The 23,040-nt window shown below is 42.9% G+C and overlaps 2 protein-coding genes across 3 annotated transcripts in view; one reads left to right on the top strand and one right to left on the bottom strand.

Moving 5' to 3' along the window:
- Nucleotides 1–5,872: 5,872 nt before the first annotated feature.
- ATP23 (ATP23 metallopeptidase and ATP synthase assembly factor homolog) lies at nt 5,873–21,780 on the bottom strand. The gene is made up of 6 exons (XM_060244964.1): nt 21,247–21,780; nt 19,353–19,398; nt 18,596–18,677; nt 16,862–16,999; nt 7,828–7,911; nt 5,873–6,374 (listed from the first exon to the last, which is right to left on the bottom strand). Exons 1-6 carry the CDS (start codon nt 21,431–21,433, stop codon nt 6,171–6,173), a joined length of 741 nt encoding a protein of 246 aa, XP_060100947.1. The 5' UTR covers nt 21,434–21,780; the 3' UTR covers nt 5,873–6,170.
- Nucleotides 21,584–23,040, top strand: part of RPAP3 (RNA polymerase II associated protein 3) — a 33,094-nt gene continuing 31,637 nt past the window's right edge. Inside the window, exon 1 of one of the 2 annotated variants that reach the window (XM_060244963.1) lies at nt 21,584–21,663. In XM_060244963.1, the coding sequence (XP_060100946.1) occupies nt 21,598–21,663 (66 nt within the window). In that variant the 5' untranslated portion in view covers nt 21,584–21,597. Of the gene's footprint in view, nt 21,781–23,040 lie in introns of both variants that reach the window. The other variant, XM_060244961.1, reaches the window with a different exon arrangement.

The raw sequence follows: 23,040 nt of genomic DNA, 5'->3' as shown, positions 1-23,040 counted from the left end.
CATCCAGTCCAACACTCTGTGTCACACAGTGGCAAAAAATTTTATATACACACACACACTGTGGCTAATAGCCACTGATGGACCTGTGCTCCATATTTTTATCTAAACCCCTCTTGAAGGTGGCTATACTTGTGGCCGCCACCACCTCCTGTGGCAGTGAATTCCACATGTTAATCACCCTTTGGGTGAAGAAGTACTTCCTTTTATCCGTTTTAACCTGTCTGCTCAGCAATTTCATCGAATGCCCACGAGTTCTTGTATTGTGAGAAAGGGAGAAAAGTACTTCTTTCTCTACTTTCTCCATCCCATGCATTATCTTGTAAACCTCTATAAACCAAAGGCAGCCATTTTCTGTACAGGAATTGATCTGAGTTCAGTTTTCCATCTTGTCTTCCCTCCCTGTAGCCTCTACCTAGAAAAAGTACAGTCTTTCTCCACAGTGGAGACCAAAGCAGCTTACATCATTCTCCTCTCCTCCTTTTGATCTGCACAACAACCCTGTGTGGTAGGTTTGGCTGAAAGTCTGTGAGTGGTCTGAAATCATAGTGTAGATCAAAGCAGGAGGGAAGTGACCTTCTCAGAGTCCACCCTGCAAAGCAGACATTTTCTCCAGGGGGGGGGGGTGGATCTCTGCCATCTGGAGAGCAGTTGTAATTCTGAGTGATCTCCAGCCCTCACCTGGAGATTGGCAACAGTGGTTCCACAGGAGGAAATGGCTGGTTGGCTGCTGCTGAACAGTAGCAAGTAGCCAAGCCTAGGATAGGCAACCTTCAAGTGGAGCCAGGAAATCTCCTGGTATATCAACTGAACTCCTGACAACAGATCTCTGTCCCCTGGAGAAAACAACTGCTTTGGAGGGTGAACTCTCTGGCATTATATTCAGCTGAGGCCTCTCCCTTCCCCAAACTCTGGCTTCCATAGATTCCACCACAAAATCTCCAGGAATTTCCCACCAATCTGGAAGTGGCAGTCCTAGTCAGGCCTGGCCCAATGAGTTCTTACTCAAAGGCCAAAATAGGCCTGGAAAGGGCCTCTTTCTCCTGCCTTTTACTGACAAAACCAAGCTTGGTTCCTTTTAATGGGGCAACCAAGGTTGGTTGCCTAGCAGCAGCCACTGTATAGCAGTTCCTTAGAGGGTTAATCCTTGTCTTTCCTGGGGCCAGCAATGGGCAGGGGAGAGGAGCGGAATCAGCCAATGCCACACAAGTGCACTTGAGTGATGTTTAATGGGTCAATGCTTGATGCAGCACACACAACCAATGGGAAATTCTGATTGTGCCAATTCCATAGCAGGACTGTGGCTACAGTGGCGCCTAGAAGGAGCCAGGCCACTCAGTTCAAACCCCCCTTCCATCTGTATGGCCCCTCCATTGGAGGGCCTCCAATCTGCCCCTTTGCTCACCAACTGCCATCCTGAACAAGGGCAGCATTGCTACTGCAGCATCGCTGCCAGTCTCCTCTCTGTCGCATTGCTCAAAACAAGCAGCAGCAGTAGCTGCCGCCAGCCCAATCGAACAGTGCTTTCTTCCTGGCTTGCACGCTGGACATGCTCCAACTGGGCCCCTGTGGCTGCTGCGGTGGCTGGCCTTCCCAGTTCTCATGCCTCAGGGATGGGACTCACTCCTGGGATCACCTTGCCACACTGGCACAGAACAGTGCTGGAAAAGAGTACTGAGGGAGGAAGCCATCCTCAGAACAGAAACAAACCCCTGCTAGTTGGATCCTCGGCAGACAAAAGCAGCGGGGGCCTTGGAATCTGAGGGGCAGCAGTTCTTTCTGGGTGGGTGGAAAGGAAGCTTCATTTTTGCCTGACCAGAGAGACCAGCAGGGAGCAGCTTCAGATTGGCACCGGGATGGGGGAGGGGGGAGGGAGAAGCTTACTTGCAGCTTGGTCCCCCTGAAAGGCTTACTCAGTTAGATAAATGGGGGGAGGGGCTGTCACTTTACTTGAGAAGCAGATAAAGTGTTTAGGACCAAGCCCGGTGGTCCCCTGGCTCCCAACAAAAAATGCTGATATATATATATATATGATTATTCCTTGTATCAGTCAGTCTTGGGAACGTTATGCTGTGACCTATCCAGACTGCAGTTCTGCCAAATCCTGTTTCAATCCCATTCTAGCAGATTCTTCAGCATGGATCCATCTGCCATCACCCCAAATTGAAACTGCAGTTGTTGTTACTCTGTTGTCTACTTGCAATTAGTTTTCTCATTGGGCAGAAAACATATCAGAAGTACAAGAAGAAATTAGATCATATCTAATGTATCTCTGGTAAGTGAAGTGCTGGTCTATACCCAGAATATTGGAGATTTTGCAATATAATCACTACTAATCATAGTTTTTGTACAGAGAGTAGCTATTCTGTATTGTAATTTGATTAAGAAGGCAAAGCTGATGGTGGAGGGCATTCATATAGGTTGAAAGGATGCATAACTGTATAGGATCAGCTCTAAGGAACGGTTGCTCTTTTTTTTTCTAGCTATATCCCTCCCTCCTGATCTTACTAGCTCACTAAAACTGAAGTTTAAAGCTGCTCTGGTAACTCTTCTTCCTAATTGGTATATATTTCCCTCAGACATTACGGTGACAACCCATACTCAACTTCCTTGTCATCTAGTCACTTGATCACATTAGCTATTATATTTTATCAGCTAAGAAACTGGCATAAAATTAATTATTTTAAATACATTTGCTGATATCCACCCCTGTATTTTCTTCCATGAAGCTTCAATATTAAATGCAAATTAGATTCATTTACTATTGGAGATTTCTGAATAACCACATTTAGATTGGAAAACCTAGTTAGGGCTGAAACAGACACTTCTACAAAATTAAGGGCTTTAACAATAGATTCAATTAAATTAACAATATCTTAAAGAGACATTAACACTAGTTAATTCAATTTAGTTTATTGTAAAATTCTAATTATTCACATTGACTTAGGCTACAATAAATCTGTTAGTCTTCATCTTACAAACTAACTCCCTTTTGTTTATAAGGAAGAAAAGCACTTATAACACCCATTAAGAGGTGTTCTGTCACAGAACTATGATCCCTAGCAATTAATAAATATCTATTTAATATTAAATAAAAAAATAAATTACATCAGAGAAAATGTTATTTCTCATTAACCCATTGTGTCATGTAGGAACTAATGGGGGGTATAATTTTATACTTTGGACCCACCGTCCTTTCCCCTTTATGACCCACTTGTTTTTTCTCTCCTTCTGTGCCCAAAATGCCCTTGCTGTTCAAAGGGAGAGGCGATGGTAAATGCTTTCCCCTCTTTTCTCCTGTCATTTCCTCAATCAAAGAGGACAGGCAAGAAGCTGGTGATAAATTCTTTCCTGGGCTATGGACCTCAGAAGGTACCTCCACTCTGCTTTTGCTATACTTGAATACATGTGCTCCATATCTGGGAAACTCTCACTGCCAGAGAGCACCAAGCTTATTACAGAACATTTGTAAGGGGAGGGGTTTGTGGCATAAAATACATTTCTGGCCCCTGTACTGTTGACTGGTGAACAGAATAGTCCTTAAGAATATTCAAGTTGGCCACTCTTACATTACAGGATTTGTTGAAGTGGTAACATTGATGTCTCTGCCAGTGACTGGATGCCCCAGTGATAAGAGGGCCCTGGACTACAGCTGTACTAAGCATAACGTTCTTCAGCTGCCAGAGAGGCAGAACAGTTAACAGAAATGGGGTAAGGATAAAATGTGTGTGGGGGGGGGTAAAGGAGGTTGGAAGAGGGCATGATCCTGAGGAAACAGACACAAAACATAATAGAAACCTAAGCAGAGACTAGGGTTGCTTAACTGGAAAGGTGAGAAAGGCTAAAAATTTACATACTAATTATAGCCAACCCACTCTTTGGCAGGAGGCCTTTAAACTAACATTTGAACATTGCATACTGTCTGTTACTATGATTTATGGAGACTTGGTAATCTCCAGGAATTGAAGCCCACTCAGTATACTGCCATATTTTCATGCAGTCATACATACCCATGACTAATGCCAGCAAATGATTTTCTCAGAATGCTTCCATATACTGTGTAATCAAGTCTCATTGTTAATCAATACAAGCATCTCAGGATTGTTCAGTGGGACAGATCCCTTCCCTTCTCATGTCCTAGTTTAAACTGCAATTTCTTGGATGGCTGGACTTTCTCCCTCTGCGCAAAAGCATTATGAATCTATTATTCATACTGAGGCTTTCCAGCTTAGTATACCATGCATTTAGCATGAAACAACTACAGAAGGTTGCAAGCTCATACAACCAAGAGGGGAGGACTTCCAATTGTTAGTCTTGCCCGTTAAATTCTTAGTACAGCTGTACAACTGCTACTGCACAGGCATTGAAGAGTAATATGGATGGATTTTCATCTAAGGGATCCTGGAGGTTTTTTGCTATTGTAAATTTCCTGTACTGTGTAGGGGGGCTTGGACTAGATGACCCTGAAGGTCCCTTTGAACACCATGGATTCTATGATTCCAGTAGAATCATCATATGCATTTGAATTGATCAATTAAATCTCTCTAAACTGGTGCCTGAAAAAAACCAACAGTTCAAATGGCCAAAGCTTACTGCATCTTTTAGATGATTCATACCTATTTTACAGCAGTTATAATTGTAGAAAGGCAGTTTTTATTATTCAGGAGAAAACACCTCTTCAACAATCATGTTGGTCATCTCTAGTTTTCATATGTAATTGTATTAAAAATAACACTTCTAAGATCTGCCTCCTGATTAATCTGGAGCATCCATTTAATCAAAATGTCTTTAATGAGCTTATCTGGCTAATTATAATATTCTAAATGGCACAGCCCTATTTTCTGAAAAGTGCCCCCTTTTAGATACTTTGAATTTCTCCGAGGAGTCCAGCTGGGCATTGTTAGGGAATCCAGTTCACCTTTTTGTGTTGTGGACTTAAAAATAATTGATCTTAAATGCACCAAGTGCCTATATCTTTAATCTACAATTGGTATATACCCTGTTCACTTATAAGATAAGAGCTTTAGAATATATGAACTTCAGACTATCTAAGTACATGCATGTATGTGTGAGAGTGTGTATGTGAGCAAGTGAAGAGAATGGACACACAAATGTGCCTAGATATTCTAAAGTTCGTATATTCAAAGCTCCTATCCTATATTTCCGCCCCCCTACAATTGGTATATATCATATCACATAAGCTCCCTCCATTAAGGGCTCCATCCATAGCCCTGTGCTTGAATGAGGCTGCTAATTCTAGCAATGCTAGACAGATGCATATGCATGAACATAAATTTGGCCTGTTTAGGGACATTCATTTACTGCAGGGGTGGCCAACGGTAGCTTTCCAGATGTTTTTGCCTACAACTCCCATCAGCCCCAGCCATCAGCCATGTTGGCTGGGGATGATGGGAGTTGTAGGCAAAAAACATCTGGAGAGCTACCGTTGGCCACCCCTGATTTACTATTGAAACAGTGTTCACATTCAGAAGGGATGGACAAAGAGCTAATGAGAAGGCTTCCATAGAGAAATACTAAGCCAGATGTTCCCAAATCTAAACATCAATATACCACATTTTCCACAGATTTTATCAGTTTTGTTGACCAGAACTCATTTACAAATCCCATTGCTGGAAAGTACTTTAGAAATGAAGGCATCTTTGTGTTGACTCAAATATTCATGGCTAGTTACACCCTCAGGAAAGTCTCCAACTTTTTCATGCAAACCCAGCCTATCATTTGCTATGGCACCACTTGATTGCACTTTACTAGATATCCCCACAGTGCAACATGTTCTTCCACACTATCCACCTCTGGCACACTGCACCCTGGATGATTAATTGCTCAATGAATTAACCACAATAAAACATACATGTATTAAAAAAAATTAACAAAATTGTATTTATTCAAGGAACACACACGCAAAACTAATTACTGGCAGAATGCTCACACACATTTTCACATGTGCATTGAAAAAATACATTTCCGAAACCAATTCCTATGCATTGAAAAAATACATTTCTGAAATGCAGAATGAAACACAGAACTGAAGAGGAAATAACAAGGATGTTGCCCTCTTGTTGGACTCTGGTTATCATCACTATTTCAGAACAACTCATCTTCTGCAAATTGTCCTCAAATATCGCTTGGCAGCTAGAAATCGACAATTCCATCTATACATTTGCGTAATATCGATGACGGTTCTGAAAATCTCTGTATGCGTATTTTGCATCCTGTTTACTATGAGGCACTCTTCCAAACGGTTCATGATCATTGAAACAAGAGTCAAAGACTTCATCCACAGCGTTCTCGGCCCTCTCTTTGTTGACCTTTCTAATGGCCAGGATAGAGCGAACAGCTCTGTCTCGTACGCAGGTCTAGGAAAAGTGAAGAAAAAACAGGATCAGTTCACAAGCTATGGAATCTTGATACATTTATATCAGTTGGTGCCAATAATTACAAACCACTAGAATGTTTCAAAAAGATAGTTAAAAGCCATGTTTACTGTGATTGTTCAGAAAAATACTGCTAACTTCGGCAAAACTGACTAGTTTCAATTTTTCATAGGCAGTATAGCTTTGAGAATATACCAAGATGCTCAGCTTGATAACTAGTATCAAAAATTTTATGGTGGATATTTATTCAGTATGATTCCCTCCTTCAGGAACAGCTATCTTGAATGATGCAATAGCTGGTGGGAACAATCTGAATCTGACTCAAAAAACTGAACCAACAGTGACATTTCACCATACACAGCTGAACTTCCATTAGCTGAACCTCAGATATTGCATCACCCAAATATACAAATTCAAAGAATGCTGACCTGATGCAGCCAGTTGCTGATACAAACCTAAGAAAAACATTAGCATTTATCTGAACATTGGATTAGATCTACATTAAAATAAACAACTTTTCCATTTGCCTAAACAGCAGGTTTTCTGGGCAAGCCAACAAGTAGCAATATCTAGTCCTCCAGCCATCACATCTGTGTTTCTCCACTCTAAAATGAACTTCCCTTAAGAATGCTGCAGACAGGTGCAATAGCAATTATGCATTTTACTTACCTCAATTACACTCTGCTTTTTATCCCAAGAGGAACCCAAAGCAACTTATATAGTTCTCCTCCACTTATCTGTGAGGTAGGTTAGACTGCAAGTGTGACTGGCCCAAGGTTACCCAGCAAGTTTCCATGGCAGAACCAGAATTTGAACCTGAAACTTTAGATCCTAGTCCAACACTCTAACCACTAAACTGCATAGGCTCTCCACACACCTTCCTTAGTACAGAACAACTGGCAGCTGCCTCACCTGGGCCCTTCTGTTGTTCTGAATGCAAGAGAGACAGCTTATGTTGTATTCTAGCACTCATTTCAACTAGAAAATGAGCAGTAGGACAGCTCTCCTTACAGTGACATAGAAGATGGTGGATAAATGTGGTGGGGGCAGAATAAACAACAAGTAAAGGCAATTCAGTCTCTGGTAGGAAGCTGTTTGCAAAAACAAGCACGCTTGAATATGTACCAAATTTATTTGGTGAGTGTGAACACGTGAAGTTGCATACTACTGTGCTGGCGTGCACACACAAGCGTGCGCTCACAGACACACAGCAGCTAAGATGTTGCAGAAGAGAGAAGAGTAAAAGGATTTCTGAGGCAGAGGCAAAGGACAAGACAGTATCACTGTTAAGTGGCAATCTTTTCTCAGTCTTACTCTACAGATCCCCTTCCAACACAGGATATGAGCCTCAGAATCATAGGGACAGGCCAGACCAGTGGAAGGCAACATGTAAATGCAATTCCCCCTTTTCTCCCATGGGTCAGGCTCAACTTACTTGACGGTGCTGCTTCAAGCCAAATTTAAACCGGGCCATTTCGTTCACGAGTGAGCAATCCCCACTGAGATTAGCTGCTCGAATCTAGTAGGGAACAAAAACCAGCAGCATGGGAAAAGATTTTCAAAGGACTGCCAGCACAACTACCTATATCTTAAGTGTTCTCTGGACAAGAAACCACTAACCAATAGGCTGAATGAATGAACTTCCATTTTAATAGGCTTTTAAAAATTTGTCTTGTATCATAACTGCTTGAAGCTTCAGAATTTTGGGAGGGAAAAAAGAAAAAATCTATCTGCTTGATTGGATCTGACAGTTTTTTTTTTTTTAAACCCTTTTATTCATTCCATATTGTTTATCCTACTCTGATGAAAAGTAGTATGCATGATTTCACATTTAGAAAAATATTTTAGAAACATTTCTATGCTGCCTCTGCAGGGAATCTGCCCACCTTAACAGAGTACTACATTCCTTGCTCTTCAGCAGTGTCAAACTGGACACAAGCGGTCACCCCAGTTATTTCCCTGCATTGCACAATACCAATCCCACTTCATTTTTTTTTAAAAAAGACCTTTAATACCATAAAATGAATAACCCCCCACAGCAGTGGTACCACATAAAGATGGTTGAAACTCCATAGCTTTAGGATGTTAATTTCATTAGATAGCTATCACAATGATTCTTTAATTATTGACATTTCTTTAGTGAGCTAAGTGGAAGTATTATTCTTTGGTCCTAATCTATGCTTTGGGGTTTAAAAAACAACAACAAAGCTTTTAATTGAGAGAAGAGAAGAAAAGGACATTAAGGACTGAGTTCTACAAACTATGATTAGAGAATTAAATATATGCTGTGGACTCTCTTCCATATATAACAAGGATACAGAAGTTATAAAAAAAAGGGTTAAGGGAAAGAAAGAGAAAAACGAAAGAAAATCATCAATTTTTACAAATATTAAGGACAAACATTTATATGAAAATATAAAACATGAAAAGTCATGGTAAATCATTATAAATAGTCAAACTATACTACTATTTCCACATAATATATTTTCATTATTCCCTATCTAGAAGGCTATGAAAAAAAAATAAATCAGCAAGAAGAAAATAGAGTTCTCTTGACTTTATAGTTTAAAAATGACAACCATTTTCAATAATAAGGAAAAAAGAAGGTAGTATTCCACATGAAAATTAAGATTTGTATAACAAATTAGATATATAACTACAAAATTAACTGCAGTGCTTACTATAATGACATGATTTTTAAAAATAGTTCCTTATCAATTTAAAGTCCTTTGCAATGCAATCCTGAGCTGTGCCTGCACTGCAGCAGGCAGCCTCCATGCAACCTTGGTGCTGCTAGCTGGCTCCCAAAGGGCTAAGTTATGCTGCATTGGGGGTGGGGAGAGTATAGCTGGCTGCTTGTGAGGCCAGCTCCATGGTGATTCCATTGCAGTGTGGCCTTGCAGCATACTATCAAGGCAGGGGTGGCATGCCTTGATAGGGGAAGGGGAAGGGCACTTTGTGTCAACAGGAGCAGCCAGTCTCAGGGTCAGATGCAATTGCACATGACAGCTGGGAGTGGGAAAGGGCAGCTTGAAAGAGCCCCATTATCCCCTCCCACCCTGTCCCCTGCGATGACAGACATGTGATTGCCATGATTTGTTTTCCCTACATGCCAGCATGTTCCATGGGCAAGCCCCACTGAATACTTCAAGTTCTCCTGCTGCAGTGGCTCCCCCTACTACTGACTCAGGGAATCCTTGTGACACAGCACGCTTCTCCCAGTGCTACTTGCACAGATCCCCCCCCCCCCCGGGTGCCAGAGGAGCCCCTTTTTTGAGCAGACACACAATTAGCGACCTTCACACTTCATAGTTATCTTGAAATAAATGTAGCTTCTTCTCCAGACACATTTATTCTCAAATATTTGATTGAGTTAGTAACAAAATCCCACCTTAGTGTTAATGAATTTAAATGAGAAGCACCCTGAAGACTTAAGCTTTTATGTTGATGTGAAGCACGAGGGTTGCCAACTCTTCAGATCACACAGGGAGAGAGTGCACAAGTGACTAGACTGATTTACTTTTTATATTTATTTTATTCAATTTATATCTCGCCCTCCCCACGAAAGCATATAAAATATCTTTTTACTTACACTTATTTTATATAAATAATTTATATAAATATTTTTATTTACACTCTATGGTAATGACAATACATCAGACCAAGAACATATGAAAACAGACAAGCAAACATAAAACAAGAAAACCTACCTTCTGTGCACAGTAATTTAGAGTCTCTTTATCTCAGGTCTTCAAATAACATGGCCCTGCCTCCAGCAAACTGTTGGACAGAACTCCTGGGCAAGCATACCTGGATCACTCCAGACAGGAACCCCTACTATTCAGAGGTGTATCAAATTATACTTCCCCCTTCCCAATCAGGTGACAATACTTCCCCCTTCCCAATCAGGTGACAATATACTCCAATCAGCTTCTCCATTCTCTAGATCTTTACAGAGTCTCTTCTATTGAATACATATTCACAGGCCTGTAGCTACGAGGGGGCCTGTGGGGGCACAGCCCCCCAACTTCTGGGTGAGGCCCCCTGACTGGACGCCCCAACCAGTCCCCGGGCCCTCTGCCATAGCTCTGGGGACTGCCGCTGGCCCCACAAGCAATTTGGCCGGCTGGGAACAGAAGCAGTCTCAGCATCCCCCTGGAGTTAAAGGGCCAGCACATCAGCTGTTTCACAGGCCCTTTAACTCCAGGGGGAGCTGGGGGTTGCTTTTGCTGCGGCTCCACTGGCTGTTTAATGGCAGGGAAGGAAGGGAGGGTTGTGACCAGGGTGACAGGGAGGGAAAAGAAGGGTCTTCTCTTCCCTCCCTGATGCTCTCGCGGCTGCCCTCCCTTCCTCGCCATTAAAATAGCTGTGCCGGTGGGGCAGAAGCAGTGGCCCACCTCCCTCCCAGTTAAAGGGCTCGATGATCAGCTGTTTTGCGGGCCCTTTAACTGGCAGGGGGGCTGGGGCTGCTTCTGCCTCCACCCCATGCTATTTTAATGGCGGGGGAAAAAAGGGAGGGTGTTGGTGAGGGGCCGGCAAGGAAGGGAAGAGCTTTCCTTCCCTCTTCTCCCTGCTGTTTTCCCCGCCACCACCCTCTCTTCCTTCGCAGCCACTTGCCCCTTCCCCTCCCACCTAGTCCCGATTGCAGCAGCTTCTCCTGGCCCCTTCCCCTCCCTCCCAGCCCCGATCGCCATCGCTTCTCCCCACCTCCTTTCCCACCCTCCCAGCTCTGATCGCTGCCGCTTTTCCTCGCCCCTTCCCCTCCCACCCAGTCCCAATCGCAGCCACTTCTCCTACCCCTTCCCCTCCCTCTCAGCCCCGATCCACACTGCTTCTCCTCATCCCTTCCCCTCCCACCCAGCCCCATCGCAGCAGCTTCTCCTCGCCTCTTCCGCTCCCACCCAGCCCCGATCACAGCCACTTGCTTGTTCTTCCCCTCCCTCCCAGCCCCAATTGCAGCAGCTTCTCCTCGCCCCTTCCCTTCCCTCCCAGCCCCAATCGCCACTGCTTCTCCTTGCCTCTGCTGCCTGCCTCTCCCCCCACCTGTTCCCGCGAGTAGCCCCATGCCTGCTGCCTACTTGGAGGGCTACTCATGAGTAGGCAGCAGATCCAGTGACTGGGGCAGGGCGGAGCTGTGCTGCCTAGCCAGAAGGGCTAGGGCTGGTCCTGCCTGTCACTAGAGGGAAGGTTGTGTGGGGTGCTGGGGGGCATCAGTGCCACCCCAAAAATGTAAATGCCCCCCGACCTTCCAAGTCCTGGCTACGGCCCTGCAAACTTATTATTTTAGCACTGGTGTTCTTAAACGCAACTGTAGCCCATAATCAGTATCAGCTAGAGAGTGCTCTAAGTTCTATCTTAGAACTTAACTCTATATGGGCAAAATATTGCTTCACCTCACAGTTGGATACATGTCTGTGTGTCCTGGTCAGTGTGCGGAAGACTGTGCAGCCTTGAACCCTCTTCCTCATTCCCTCTACAGTTCTCCTTGATATCCCAAAGGAGAGATGATGTTGCATCTTCAATACATACTGGGATTTCCTATACAGGTGCACAATTAACCCTAAAGTATGTTCACTGCCCAAAAAGCTGAGTACCATCCTTGGTGGAAGAGCAGAACAGTAAGTACAACATTCATTGGAGCATCCTGCAGTTACAAGCAGTTTGGCTGCTCTTTATTAACTGAGCTTCAAATTTTAATCCAGAAAAAGAACTGAATATCAAACTTTGGAGAAGTACTGTTCAACCATCTGGTAAACAGATCCCCCCCTTTTCAGAATGGTGAATCAGCATTTATTTACACACACAAGATTATATGCTAGAAAAGAACAAGAGTCCAGTAGCATCCTAAAAACTAACAACATTTGGGACAGAGTATTTTGTGAGTCACTGCTCACTTCTTCTTGGGCTATATCCTATCTGTTTTCCTGTTGGTAAAGGAAGAAAGGGTCTTTTCCAGACTACCAAAAAGGCTAGTGATCATGAGACCCAGATGGAGAAAAGCTACATGGAATGGTTGCTTCACCAAGAAGAAGACACAAACAACATTGAAAAGAAAAACTGGCCAGATACAACCCACTTGATTAATTATGATATACACATATCAATCAATAAAATTATGTTTAAACAAATTACACAAGTCATCATCTGTATTTTTATTCCGTAGCCATTCCCCTGAAAAATAGTTATTTCATACAAGCTTATCACAATTAGTAAAAGTACTACAGAACCCAAATAGATCTGAGGCTTTGTAATTTGCTTGCTTTTCTATGTTCCGCTACTTTGTATCTTTTCCCCCTTTCAAAATGGTTATTTCTCGAGTGTTATTTATAGCTTGAATTGAACAGAGCCCTAGATTGCTCCTGTTCGCAAAAACAAAATAAAAATGTCTTAGGAGTGGAGCAAAGAAAATCAACGGACACAGTGATCATGGAAGATTTCAATTACTCAGACATCTGTTGGAAGTCCAACTCTAATAAAAACAAAAGGTCAAATAAATTCCTGACTTGTCTTCCCAGAAAGTAGAGATGGAAACAAGGGGATCTGCTATTTTGGACTTGATTCTCATCAACAAGGAAGAATTGGTTGATGAGGTGGAAACAGTGGGTACCCTGGGCAGTAGTGACCATGTGATTTTGGAATTTACAGTCTTAGGGAAGGGGAAAGTTGTACATAGTCAGACGTATAGGTTGGACTTTAGAAAGGCAAAATTCAACAAACTTAGAACTATGCTGGGTAAAATCCCATGACCAGAAATACTAAAGAAGGGGGTTCAAGAGGGATGGGAGTTTCTTAAAAGTGAAATATTGAAAGCATCATTGCAGAAGATTCCTATGGGAAGAAAAAATAGGAGAAACCCAAAGAAGCCGAGGTGGCTCCATAAACAGCTCTCTAAAGATTTGAGAAATAAAAAAGACTCATTTAGGAAATGGAAGGAGGACCTTATAACCAAGAATGAATATAAACAAATCACCAGGGCTTGTAGAGAAAGAGTTAGGAAAGCTAAAGCTCAGTATGTGCTTAGGCTAGCCAAACCTGCTAAAAAAAAGGGTTATTTTCTTATGTTCAGAGTAAGAAAAAGAGCAAGGACATGGTAGGTCCATTGGAAGGGCAGGAAAGTGAAACTGTAACAGGGGATGGAGAGGGCAGAACTGCTCAATTCCTACTTTTCCTCCGTCTTCTCTTCTGAGGGAAACAGTGCTCAACATGGCAAAAACAAAACATATAATGAAGGTATGGAGTTGCAACCTAGAATCAGCATAGGGGTAGTACATAAACACCTTTTCTTTAAAAGAAATGCTCAGGGCCAGGTGAGCTGCATCCAAGGGTTCTAAAAGAGCTTGCGGATGTAATTTCTGAGCCTCTGGCTATTATTTTTGAGAATTCTTGGAGAACAGGAGAGGTGCCAGAAAATTGGAGGTGGGCAAATGTCATCCCCATCTTCAAGAAGGGGAAAAAGGAGGATCTGGGTAACTACAGACCCGTCAGCTTGATGTCTATACCTGGAAAAGTTTTAGAACAAATCATCAAACAGTTAGTCCTGGAACATTTAGAAAAGATGGCTGTAATTACTAAGAGCCAGCATGGGTTTCTCAAGAACAAGTCATGTCAGACTAACCTGATCTCTTTTTTTGAGAAAGTGACTACCTTGCTGGATCAGAGGAATGCTGTAGATATAGTTTATCTTGATTTCAGTAAGGCTTTTGATAAGGTTCCACATACTATCCTTGTTGACGAGTTGGTAAAATGTCTTTTGGATCCTGTTACTGTTAGGTGGATCTGTAACTGGTTGACAGATTGCACTCAAAGAGTGCTTGTGAATGGTTCCTCATCCTCTTGGAGAGGAGTGACAAGTGGAGTGCCTCAAGGATCTGTCCTAGGGTCTTTTTTGTTCAACAACTTTATAAATGATTTGGATGAAGGACTAGAGGGAATGCTTATTAAATTTGCAGATGATGCAGGGTTGCAAATACAATAGAAGACAGAAACAGGATGATCTTGACAGGCTGGAAGGCTGGAAAACTGGGCTGAAACCAATAAAATGAATTTTAACAGAGATAAATGTAAAGTTTTGATTTAGGTAGAAAAAAATCAATGGATGGTTATAAGATGGGGGAGACTTTTCTTAGCAGTAGTATGTGCGAAAAGGATTTAGGGGTCTTAGTGGACCATACGCTGAACATGAGTCAACAGTATGATGCAGTCACTAAAAAGTCAAATGCAATTTTGGGCTGTATCAACAGAAGTATAGATCACGTGAAGTGATGGTATCAGTTTACTCTACTCTGGTGAGACCTCACCTGAAGTACTGTGTTCAGTTTTGGGCACTACATTTTAAGAAGGGTATAGAAAAGCTGGAATGGGTCCAGAGGAGAGCGACAAAGATGGTGAGGGGTCTGGAGACCAAATCCTATGAAGAAAGGTTGAAGGAGTTGGGCATGTTTAGCCTGGAGAAGAGGTGATATGATCACCATCTTCAAGTACTTGAAGAGCTGTCATATAGAGCAGGGTTTCCCAAACTTTTTTCCCCGTGGCCTGGTTATTTTTACTTCTCCTTCGTGGCCCGCTAAAATTTGGGGGTGGAGCCAGGAGACAGGAAATTATGTACAAACAAGCCTAAAACTCTTGCAATATTTTGTTTAGGAAAGGTAGGGTAATGGTGAGATTTTGTAATGCAATTTTAAAAATAAAAAATCAAGAAAAAGCACAAGGATCACACAGCAGAAAACTAAAAACATAAAATGCTCTCATCCTGGGAAAACATGAAATAGCAGGGCATTTCAAGCTTCTTCCCCCTGGTTTGAAATTAGCAATGGGAGGGAGGGAGGGAGGGAGGGAGGGAGGGAGGGAGGGAGGAAGGAAGGAAGGAAGGAAGGAAGGAAGGAAGGAAGGAAGGAAGGAAGGAAGGAAGGAAGGAAGGAAGGAAGGAAGGAAGGAAGGAAGGAAGGAAGGAAGGAAATGGCACTGCTGAGAAAACATGAAATGTCAGAGCATCTCCCCCAGGCCTACTCAGCAATGGCAAGGAAGGAAGGAGAGACAAGGGAAAAGTCTGACAGAAAGAGAGAGAAAGAAATGAAATGGCAGTGCTGGGAAAACATGAAATGTCAGGGCAACCCCCCCCCCCAGGTCTACTCAGATTAGAAGGAAGGAAGGAAGCAGACAAGAGAAAAGACTGACAGAAAGAGAGAGAGAGGAAGACAAGGGAAAAGACTGACTGACAAAGAGAGAGTGAAGATGGGAAAAGACTGACAGAAATAAAGAAAGAATGAATGAATGAAAGGGAGGGAGGGAGGGAGGGAGGGAGGGGGTAATTGGAAAAAATAGAGGAAAAAAGAAAGAGAAAGGAAATAGGAAGGAAAAAGGAGGGAAAGCGTGAAAGAAAGGACAAAAGGAAGAAAGAAAAAAAAAGGAAAAGAAAAACAAAAAATGGGATGGGAGCTACTCACCTTTAAAACTGTTGACTCTCGCTGCGCAAGCGCCTCCTTCTCCCTCCCTTCTCCACTGCTGGTAAATTTCAGGCATTGTAAAGCTCCCACCCCAACCTCCTCGATGAGGAAAACGGTGCTGAGCTAACTCAGCGCTGGGGCAGGCCACCATCACTTCGAAGAGACCGTGCTTGGAACGGGCGCGCAGCTAATCCCTCCCCCACACTTCCTGGATGGGAAGGAAGTGTGGGGGAGGGATTAGCTGTGTGCTCGTTCCAGGCGTGGTCCCTTCGAAGTGCCAGCGGCCTGCCCCAGTGCTGAGTTAGCTCAGCACCGTTTTCCTCGCCGAGGAGGTGGTGGTGGGGGCGGGGAGCTTTACAATGCCTGAAATTTACCAGCAGTGGAGGTGGGAGGGAGAAGGAGCTGGGGGGCGTGACGCTGGGAGGGGGGCGTGGGGGGTGGCGGCCAGGGGATGGGAGGCCCCAGGGCTGGGCATTGAGCCCTGCGTGGCCCAGTGCCGGGTCCCGCCCCTGCAATTGGGAAACGCCGATATAGAGGATGGTGCAGAATTGTTTTCTGTGGCCCTAAAAGGTAGGACAAGAACCAACAGATTGAAATTAAATCAGAAGAGTTTCCAGCTCAACATTAGGAAGAACTTCCTGACCGTTAGAGCGGTTCCTCAGTGGAACAGGCTTCCTTGGGAGGTGGTGAGCTCTCCTTCCTTGGTGGTTTTTAAACAGAGGCTAGGTGGCCATCTGACAGCAATGAGGCTCCTGTGAATTTAGGGGGAGGTATTTGTGAATTTAGGGGGTTGGACTAGATGACCCTGAAGGTCCCTTCCAACTCTATGATTCTAAGGCTCCAATTCTAAAGACATTGGGAACAGGCCCCATTAAATATCATGGGACTTCCATCTGAGTAAACCTGCTTAGGATTGCTCCTGAAGTCATTCAGCTGAACTAGAATGATGGAGTATTTTTAGGTTAAGTATTACATGTATTCTTATAGCACTATTAAATTAGTTCTGATCCCAATGTTTTCCCTTACCTCTGAGCAAGCTAAGTGCCTGATGTTGTTGAACCAGTCCACGTGTGCACGACAGTGATCAAATGCATGGATAAGTTCATGTGTGACTACTCTGTTCATGTGCGACTGTTGGCGAATGTTGTTTTGACATAAAACAATCTATAACACAAACACAAAAAGAAGTTAACTGAGTAAGTCAGATTATACTTTTACTTTATATCAATTTGCTTATAACACTGAAAAACATTCTCTCAACATTTTCCTTTCAAATATTGGATAAAATGTTTGTAGACAGCCATCACCTAAAACGTATTAACTGGATTTACAGATATATATGCTGCCTCTCCAAAGTCCTGCTCAAGGTGGTTCATAAAGTAACAAAAAACCCTTTTGATTGGGGAAAAAAGCTACAAAATAATAGAACAGGTATTAAAAATATCAATATTAAAACTAGTATGAATTCCACAAGTCAATGAATGTTCTCCTTGAGTCAGTCAGGCCCAGTGCAACTGAGCAAAGCGCTACTTTCACCCGTCCCCCTAAGAGCTGAGTGATGCAAGCGTTTGGGAATGGGGACATATCCTCTTGCTGAAATGCAAAAAGAGGGAAGGAAGGAGGGCTACATTACATCACTTACAGACCAGTTTTCCTACATTATGCATAGGTAAACAGGGAGAGGGAGGACTGTCAGATCATTTTACAGCCTGAGAGAAAACAAGGTTTCCTCATATTTTCCCCTATTTCCCATTCAGAAAACAGCATGTCTGGCAACAGGGAGTAACTATGCAAATTTGCCTCTCTACAAGAGAGGGCAGCCTAGGAACCTTTCACTGTGGCACTCCAGCTCTTCTGTCCCCTGGCCACACTGAACACATTCAAGACAATGAACTGTTATAATGCTGCTTATATGTACAATGATGCTGAAATCAGCACCAAGGCAGGGCCGGCCCTAGACTGTCCGGCACCCTAGGCAAGGCTAAATTCTGGTGCCCCCCTCCCATGCACTGATAATGTCACTGAGTCACATGGGGGTGCGCAATTTGGCACCTCCCAAAAGCCAGCACCGTAGGAAATTGCCTAGTTTGCCTAGTGGCAGGGCCAGCCCTGTACCAAAGAGAACATGAAGAAAATCATTCTCTAGTGAACTCAATTGCAGCTTGCTGTGGCTAGTGTTTTAAGCATCATGGGTTTCATTATGGTTTGCAGCCAATACAAATACAATTTTTTACTTTTAATTTTTGCATAAGATAACAATACTGTGGTATCAACTTTCTGAACAGTTGTATTAATTGTATTTCTCTGACCTGTCATGGATTATTCCTATTTTAACTACTCTTGTGGTGGAGTAGTTAGTGTTGAATTAGGATCTGGGAGACTCAGGTTCAAATTCCCACTCTTCCATGGAAGCTGGGTGACCTTGGGCCAGTCACATATTCTCAGTCTAACCTACCTCACAGGGTTGTAATGAGGATAAAATGGAGGAGAGGAGAACAGTGTATGTTGCTTTGTGTCCCTACTGGGAAGAAAGGTGGGGTATAAATGAATAAAAATCTATTTGTAAAGTATGTATTCTTTTAAAACATTTAGTAACTTCATTACATTCTCTCAACAAAACTACAATACACTCACCAGTTTAGAGAAATCATGAATACTACCAATTCTTTATTAAAATCATGCAAGTTTTCCTTTGCTAATACAGTAAAGTATAAAATGACCTATATCTGTCAAGAGTATCATGTATTGCTCAATATCTACCTGTGATGTTGAAGAATCAAATCCACCGCTAACACACCCATCACAGTCTTCACAGGAAAAGTGTCGGTCTTTGAAAACAGTGCTAAGAAAAACAAATATGGTGATACAGGTAAAATGCAAGCATGATTCCCAATTTAATCACAAACAAATACAATAAATATATAAAATAGCTTGGGTCAAAAAAACCCCCTATTTTTTCCCATTTTTCTAAAGCTTCGCTTTTTGGCATCCCTCTAACTAAATTTGTTAAAACATCTAATTCGGCGACCTGTAGTATTTTTTGAATTAATGCATCTTGCTGAGGGCAGCTCTCCTGTCTCCAGAATTTGGCGAAAAGAGTTCTAGCTGCCGTCAAGATATAAACTACTATATATTCGTCTTCACGGGGGATTTCATCTCTAACAAAAGAGAGTAGCATTAACTCCGATTTAAATTGTATATTTACCTTTAGGATCTCTGATAACATTCTGTGAACACGTAATAGTTGATTGATTGAAATGTTACCAGCAATTGGTAATTGGTTGGAAAAAAAATGACTTAACTATTATTTTTATATTAGTAATTTTATTTAAGTAGAAGATGTAATTATGATTGGATTTCTCCACAATCAACCTCTTCTAATATGAATTTAACTGTATAAGTGGACAATAGATGTAGATAATTTGTTTTATTCTTTATTTTTGTGTTGCCAGACATGTTCAAAATAAACGTTGAAAACTGAAAAAAACAACAACAAAAACTAAAACCCTTCACTTACCAGCCATAGCTGTTCATTGCATCAAGTAGCAGTCTAGCATATGGACCTAGAGTAAACAGCAATGCAATTACACATATTTCTGAGCAAATCTCTTGTGCAGAAAATAAAGCAACAGGCCATTTATTTAACAGTGTTACCAGTCATAATAACAGTGTTTCCAGTCATAATAAACGATTTATTCATTTGAAAAATCACTGCATTCAAAACCGGCTGTGATGCTTTCAGTATATAACCATTTTTTTTGTGTGTGTAGATTAAAATGCAGTTTTGTAAAGTAGAGGAGTAGATTATGATTGGATGCTAGTTGACTGGATTGTAGAGGAGGAGTGAAAAGGAGTGAATGAGGTGCTGTAGAGTGCTGTCAGAGAAATCTGTGTTCCTTGTGGAAGTTATTAGCCTAAGTAGCAAGTTAGGAAAATTAAGTTTTGCACAAGTTATTAGCCTAAATGGCAAGTGAGAAATAAGCTTTTGCAGATAGGTTTATTTAAGGAATTTTGAGAACCTATCTGAAACCATTAAGCTTATTAAACATTCAGAAACCATTACATTGTTATACTTATTTAAGTTTATAAGAGGACGTTTTTAAAGTAAAGGATACCCTTTTACCTCAGAGCTACTCCCATGCACTGACCATTCTGTTATGCTACCATATGCAACTAAGCCATTCTGTTCTTTGGGTCCAACTATGAATTTAAGGTAAGAATCTTCAGTGGCAAATAAAGAAGGTAAGAAGGTAGCATAACACACATCACCCCAGAAAATTACAGAGAGGTGCCTTTACAAAGGTTACCCATAGAAGGTCTCACAGAGAAAAATGAAAACGGTTACACTGGCATAAATACGTAATAAGAGAATGATAACCAATCCAAAATTGTGTCAGTTATTATGGACCTTTTCATTTTTCTAACATCCAGACTAAGAAAAAATTGTGGTGAACTCAAACGCTGTTTTCTGTCATTTCCACTGAAATAAATAAAAGTTCTGTGGGCTCTGAATACACTCTATCTCTTTGCTTCCTTAAAGACATCCACAATCGGTCCATTCATTACAGCAAAGTAAACTCAATGGCTTAGGGGAGAGAACAATGGTAGACAGGACCCCTATCAAACAATTAATTTATTACTATGCTATTTTGGGTAACGCCTGACATTAAAGGATTATGCTCCCATACCACCTCACGCTTAGCATGTATAGATGCACATTTTTTCAGATACACTGAAACAGATTTCCTCAAATAATACATATAGGTGGTGGTGGCGAGATTAGTTGCCAGAATGAGCTAATTAGAGTCAAGATAATTGAGCAATAAACAGCATCTACACATGCTAAGTTCCTGCTTAGACCCAGAATTGAACTTTGCTGGCTTTGAAGATGCCACTGGACGCAAACTCTGTTGTCACATCTGTTTGTTAATTCTTGTATTTGTATGCTAATTTACTCCCTTTCACAGCTCCTACCAACTGCCTTAATCTAATCTCAGTTATAATTACACAGTAATTTATGCATCTTAACCTTAACTAGCCCTTCCTGGCAACTAACTCCCCTCCCTTTCTATAAGTAATGGTTGTATCTGAAGAAGCTTGCTTGCACACTAAAGCTTATGCCTTGAACAAATCTTCGTTGGTCTTAAAGGTGCACCTGGACTCAAACTTTGTTCTGCTGCTTCAGACCAGCACAAACACCCACTTGAATCCGCAAAAAAAAAAAAAAAAAATATTACCATGGGGACAATATTCTACCTCCGTCTTTTTAGCTTGCGGTGATCTCCTATCTTCAACTACATACAATATGGGGAGGGGGAGTTGTAGCTCCTCCGCTCTCGCCAAAAACACAGACCAGGAAGCGATGCCTCTGCTTTGCCCTGCCGCCTTCTTCCCGGGAGAGTGGCACTTACTGGTGTCCAGGGCGATCTTTAGCATCAGCTGGCACTTGTGGTTGAAAGACTTGGCTTTCGTCGCCTCGCCGCGCCGCCGGTCTTGGATCAGGCCATACTCGAAATCATCCTCTTTCTCGATACTGCTGCTGCTGCCCCCCGACTGTGGCGGCTCCTCTGAGGCCATCGGGGAGTCGGTCTGGTGCATTCAAGTACCAGGGAGAAGTAAAAGACAAACGCTTGTTTCCTTGACTTGAGCCTTGTCGGCTATCGTAACCATAAAGCTGCTTCAGACCTGTTTCGTCTCATGGCTTCCTCCAATCATAAATAGGACTGGGAGGGGCGTCTCTCTGCTGTGTAGCGTCAGTAACCATGATACCCGGAGGAGCGACAAAGCGCATGCGAGTTGGAGATAATGGCAGACAGCCTAAAGGCGAGGTTAGAGAGAGGTCCTGTGTTTTGTACGCCTTTGCATCGCTTGGCATTCTGGGAAAGGGAAGCGCTGTCTCGGGGGCGGCGGCGGGGGGGTCGGGCTGGTGTTACACAGGCGGTGAGGCAAGTTGCTTAGGAGCGCTCCGGATTCGGGTTCTTCGCCCCCGGGGTAGTGACTGCGAAGGAGTGATTTGTAGAGTGCTTCTTCGTTTGTAGTTTGCGTAGATGACTGGGGAAGGCAATGGCAAACCACCCCGTAAAAAGTCTGCCGTGAAAACGTTGTGAAAGCAACCTTACCCCAGAGTCGGAAACGACTGGTGCTTGCACGGGGGATCTTTCCTTTCCCTCTTCGTTTAAACGTCTCTCGCAGCATTCTTGGAACCCACGAGGAGGCTCCTGATGGAAAGAAAAAAGTCGTAACGTGGGCGGATGGGTTTTGCAGGAGGGCTTCTCTCCTCAAGCGCTCGTAGATCCTGCCTTCTTTCGTTGTTGCGTTTGAAGCCTGATACTGCAGTCTTGTTCAGAGTTACGGCAGTCCAAGCCCATTTGGTTTTGATGGGTTTAGGCAAGAGTAATTGCGCGTAGGAGCCCACTGTCTAAGAAACGTCGTAGCAGCCATTTGGATCCATGGGAGGGAAAACCCACTTCAGAACGCAGCAGTAGAACAATACTCTTCTTATTTAGGGTTGCCAAGTCCAGCTCAAGAGATATCGGGGGACTTCGGAGGTGGAGCCAGGAAACATTGGCGGTAGAGCCAGGAGCAAGGTTGTGATAAGCATGATTGAACTCCAAAGGGAGTGCTGGCCATCACATTTAAAGGGACTGCACACCTTTTAAATGCCTTCCCTTCATTGGAAATAATGAAGGATAGGTGCACCTTCCTTTGGGGCTCATAAAAGTGGACCCCCTGGTCCAATTTTTTTGAAACTTGGAGGATATTTTGGGGAGAGGAACTGGATGCTGTGTTGCAAAATTGGTGCGTCTACCTCACAAAACAGCCTCCCCAGAGCCCCAGATACCTGCGGATCAATTCTCCATTACATCCTATGGGAATCGATCTTCATAGAGAATAATGAAGTGTGCAGCAGACATTCCCCCCTTGCTTTCTGATGACCCTGAAGTGGGGGGAGGGCCTCCAAATCGGGGGATCACCTGCCCCCGCCTGGGGATCTTATGGCTGAGGCTGCTATATAGGAAGATTTGCTCTGGGTTATCATCCGAACCGGGGCGTGTATGTGTGTGTAATTCACAGACCTCATCCCTTAATCATCATTTTTTTAGATTTTCCCCATGCTTTAGTGCAGTCTTTCCTAGTCCTGGTTTGACAAGATCTTCTTGGGGAGAGCGAAAAGTGCCTTTGCATACTGAGTAGCCAGGAAGGGG

This window comes from Heteronotia binoei, chromosome 8 (genome assembly GCF_032191835.1).
Source record: "Heteronotia binoei isolate CCM8104 ecotype False Entrance Well chromosome 8, APGP_CSIRO_Hbin_v1, whole genome shotgun sequence".
Taxonomy (NCBI): domain Eukaryota; kingdom Metazoa; phylum Chordata; class Lepidosauria; order Squamata; family Gekkonidae; genus Heteronotia; species Heteronotia binoei.
This window is presented reverse-complemented; position numbering and strand designations above follow the sequence as displayed.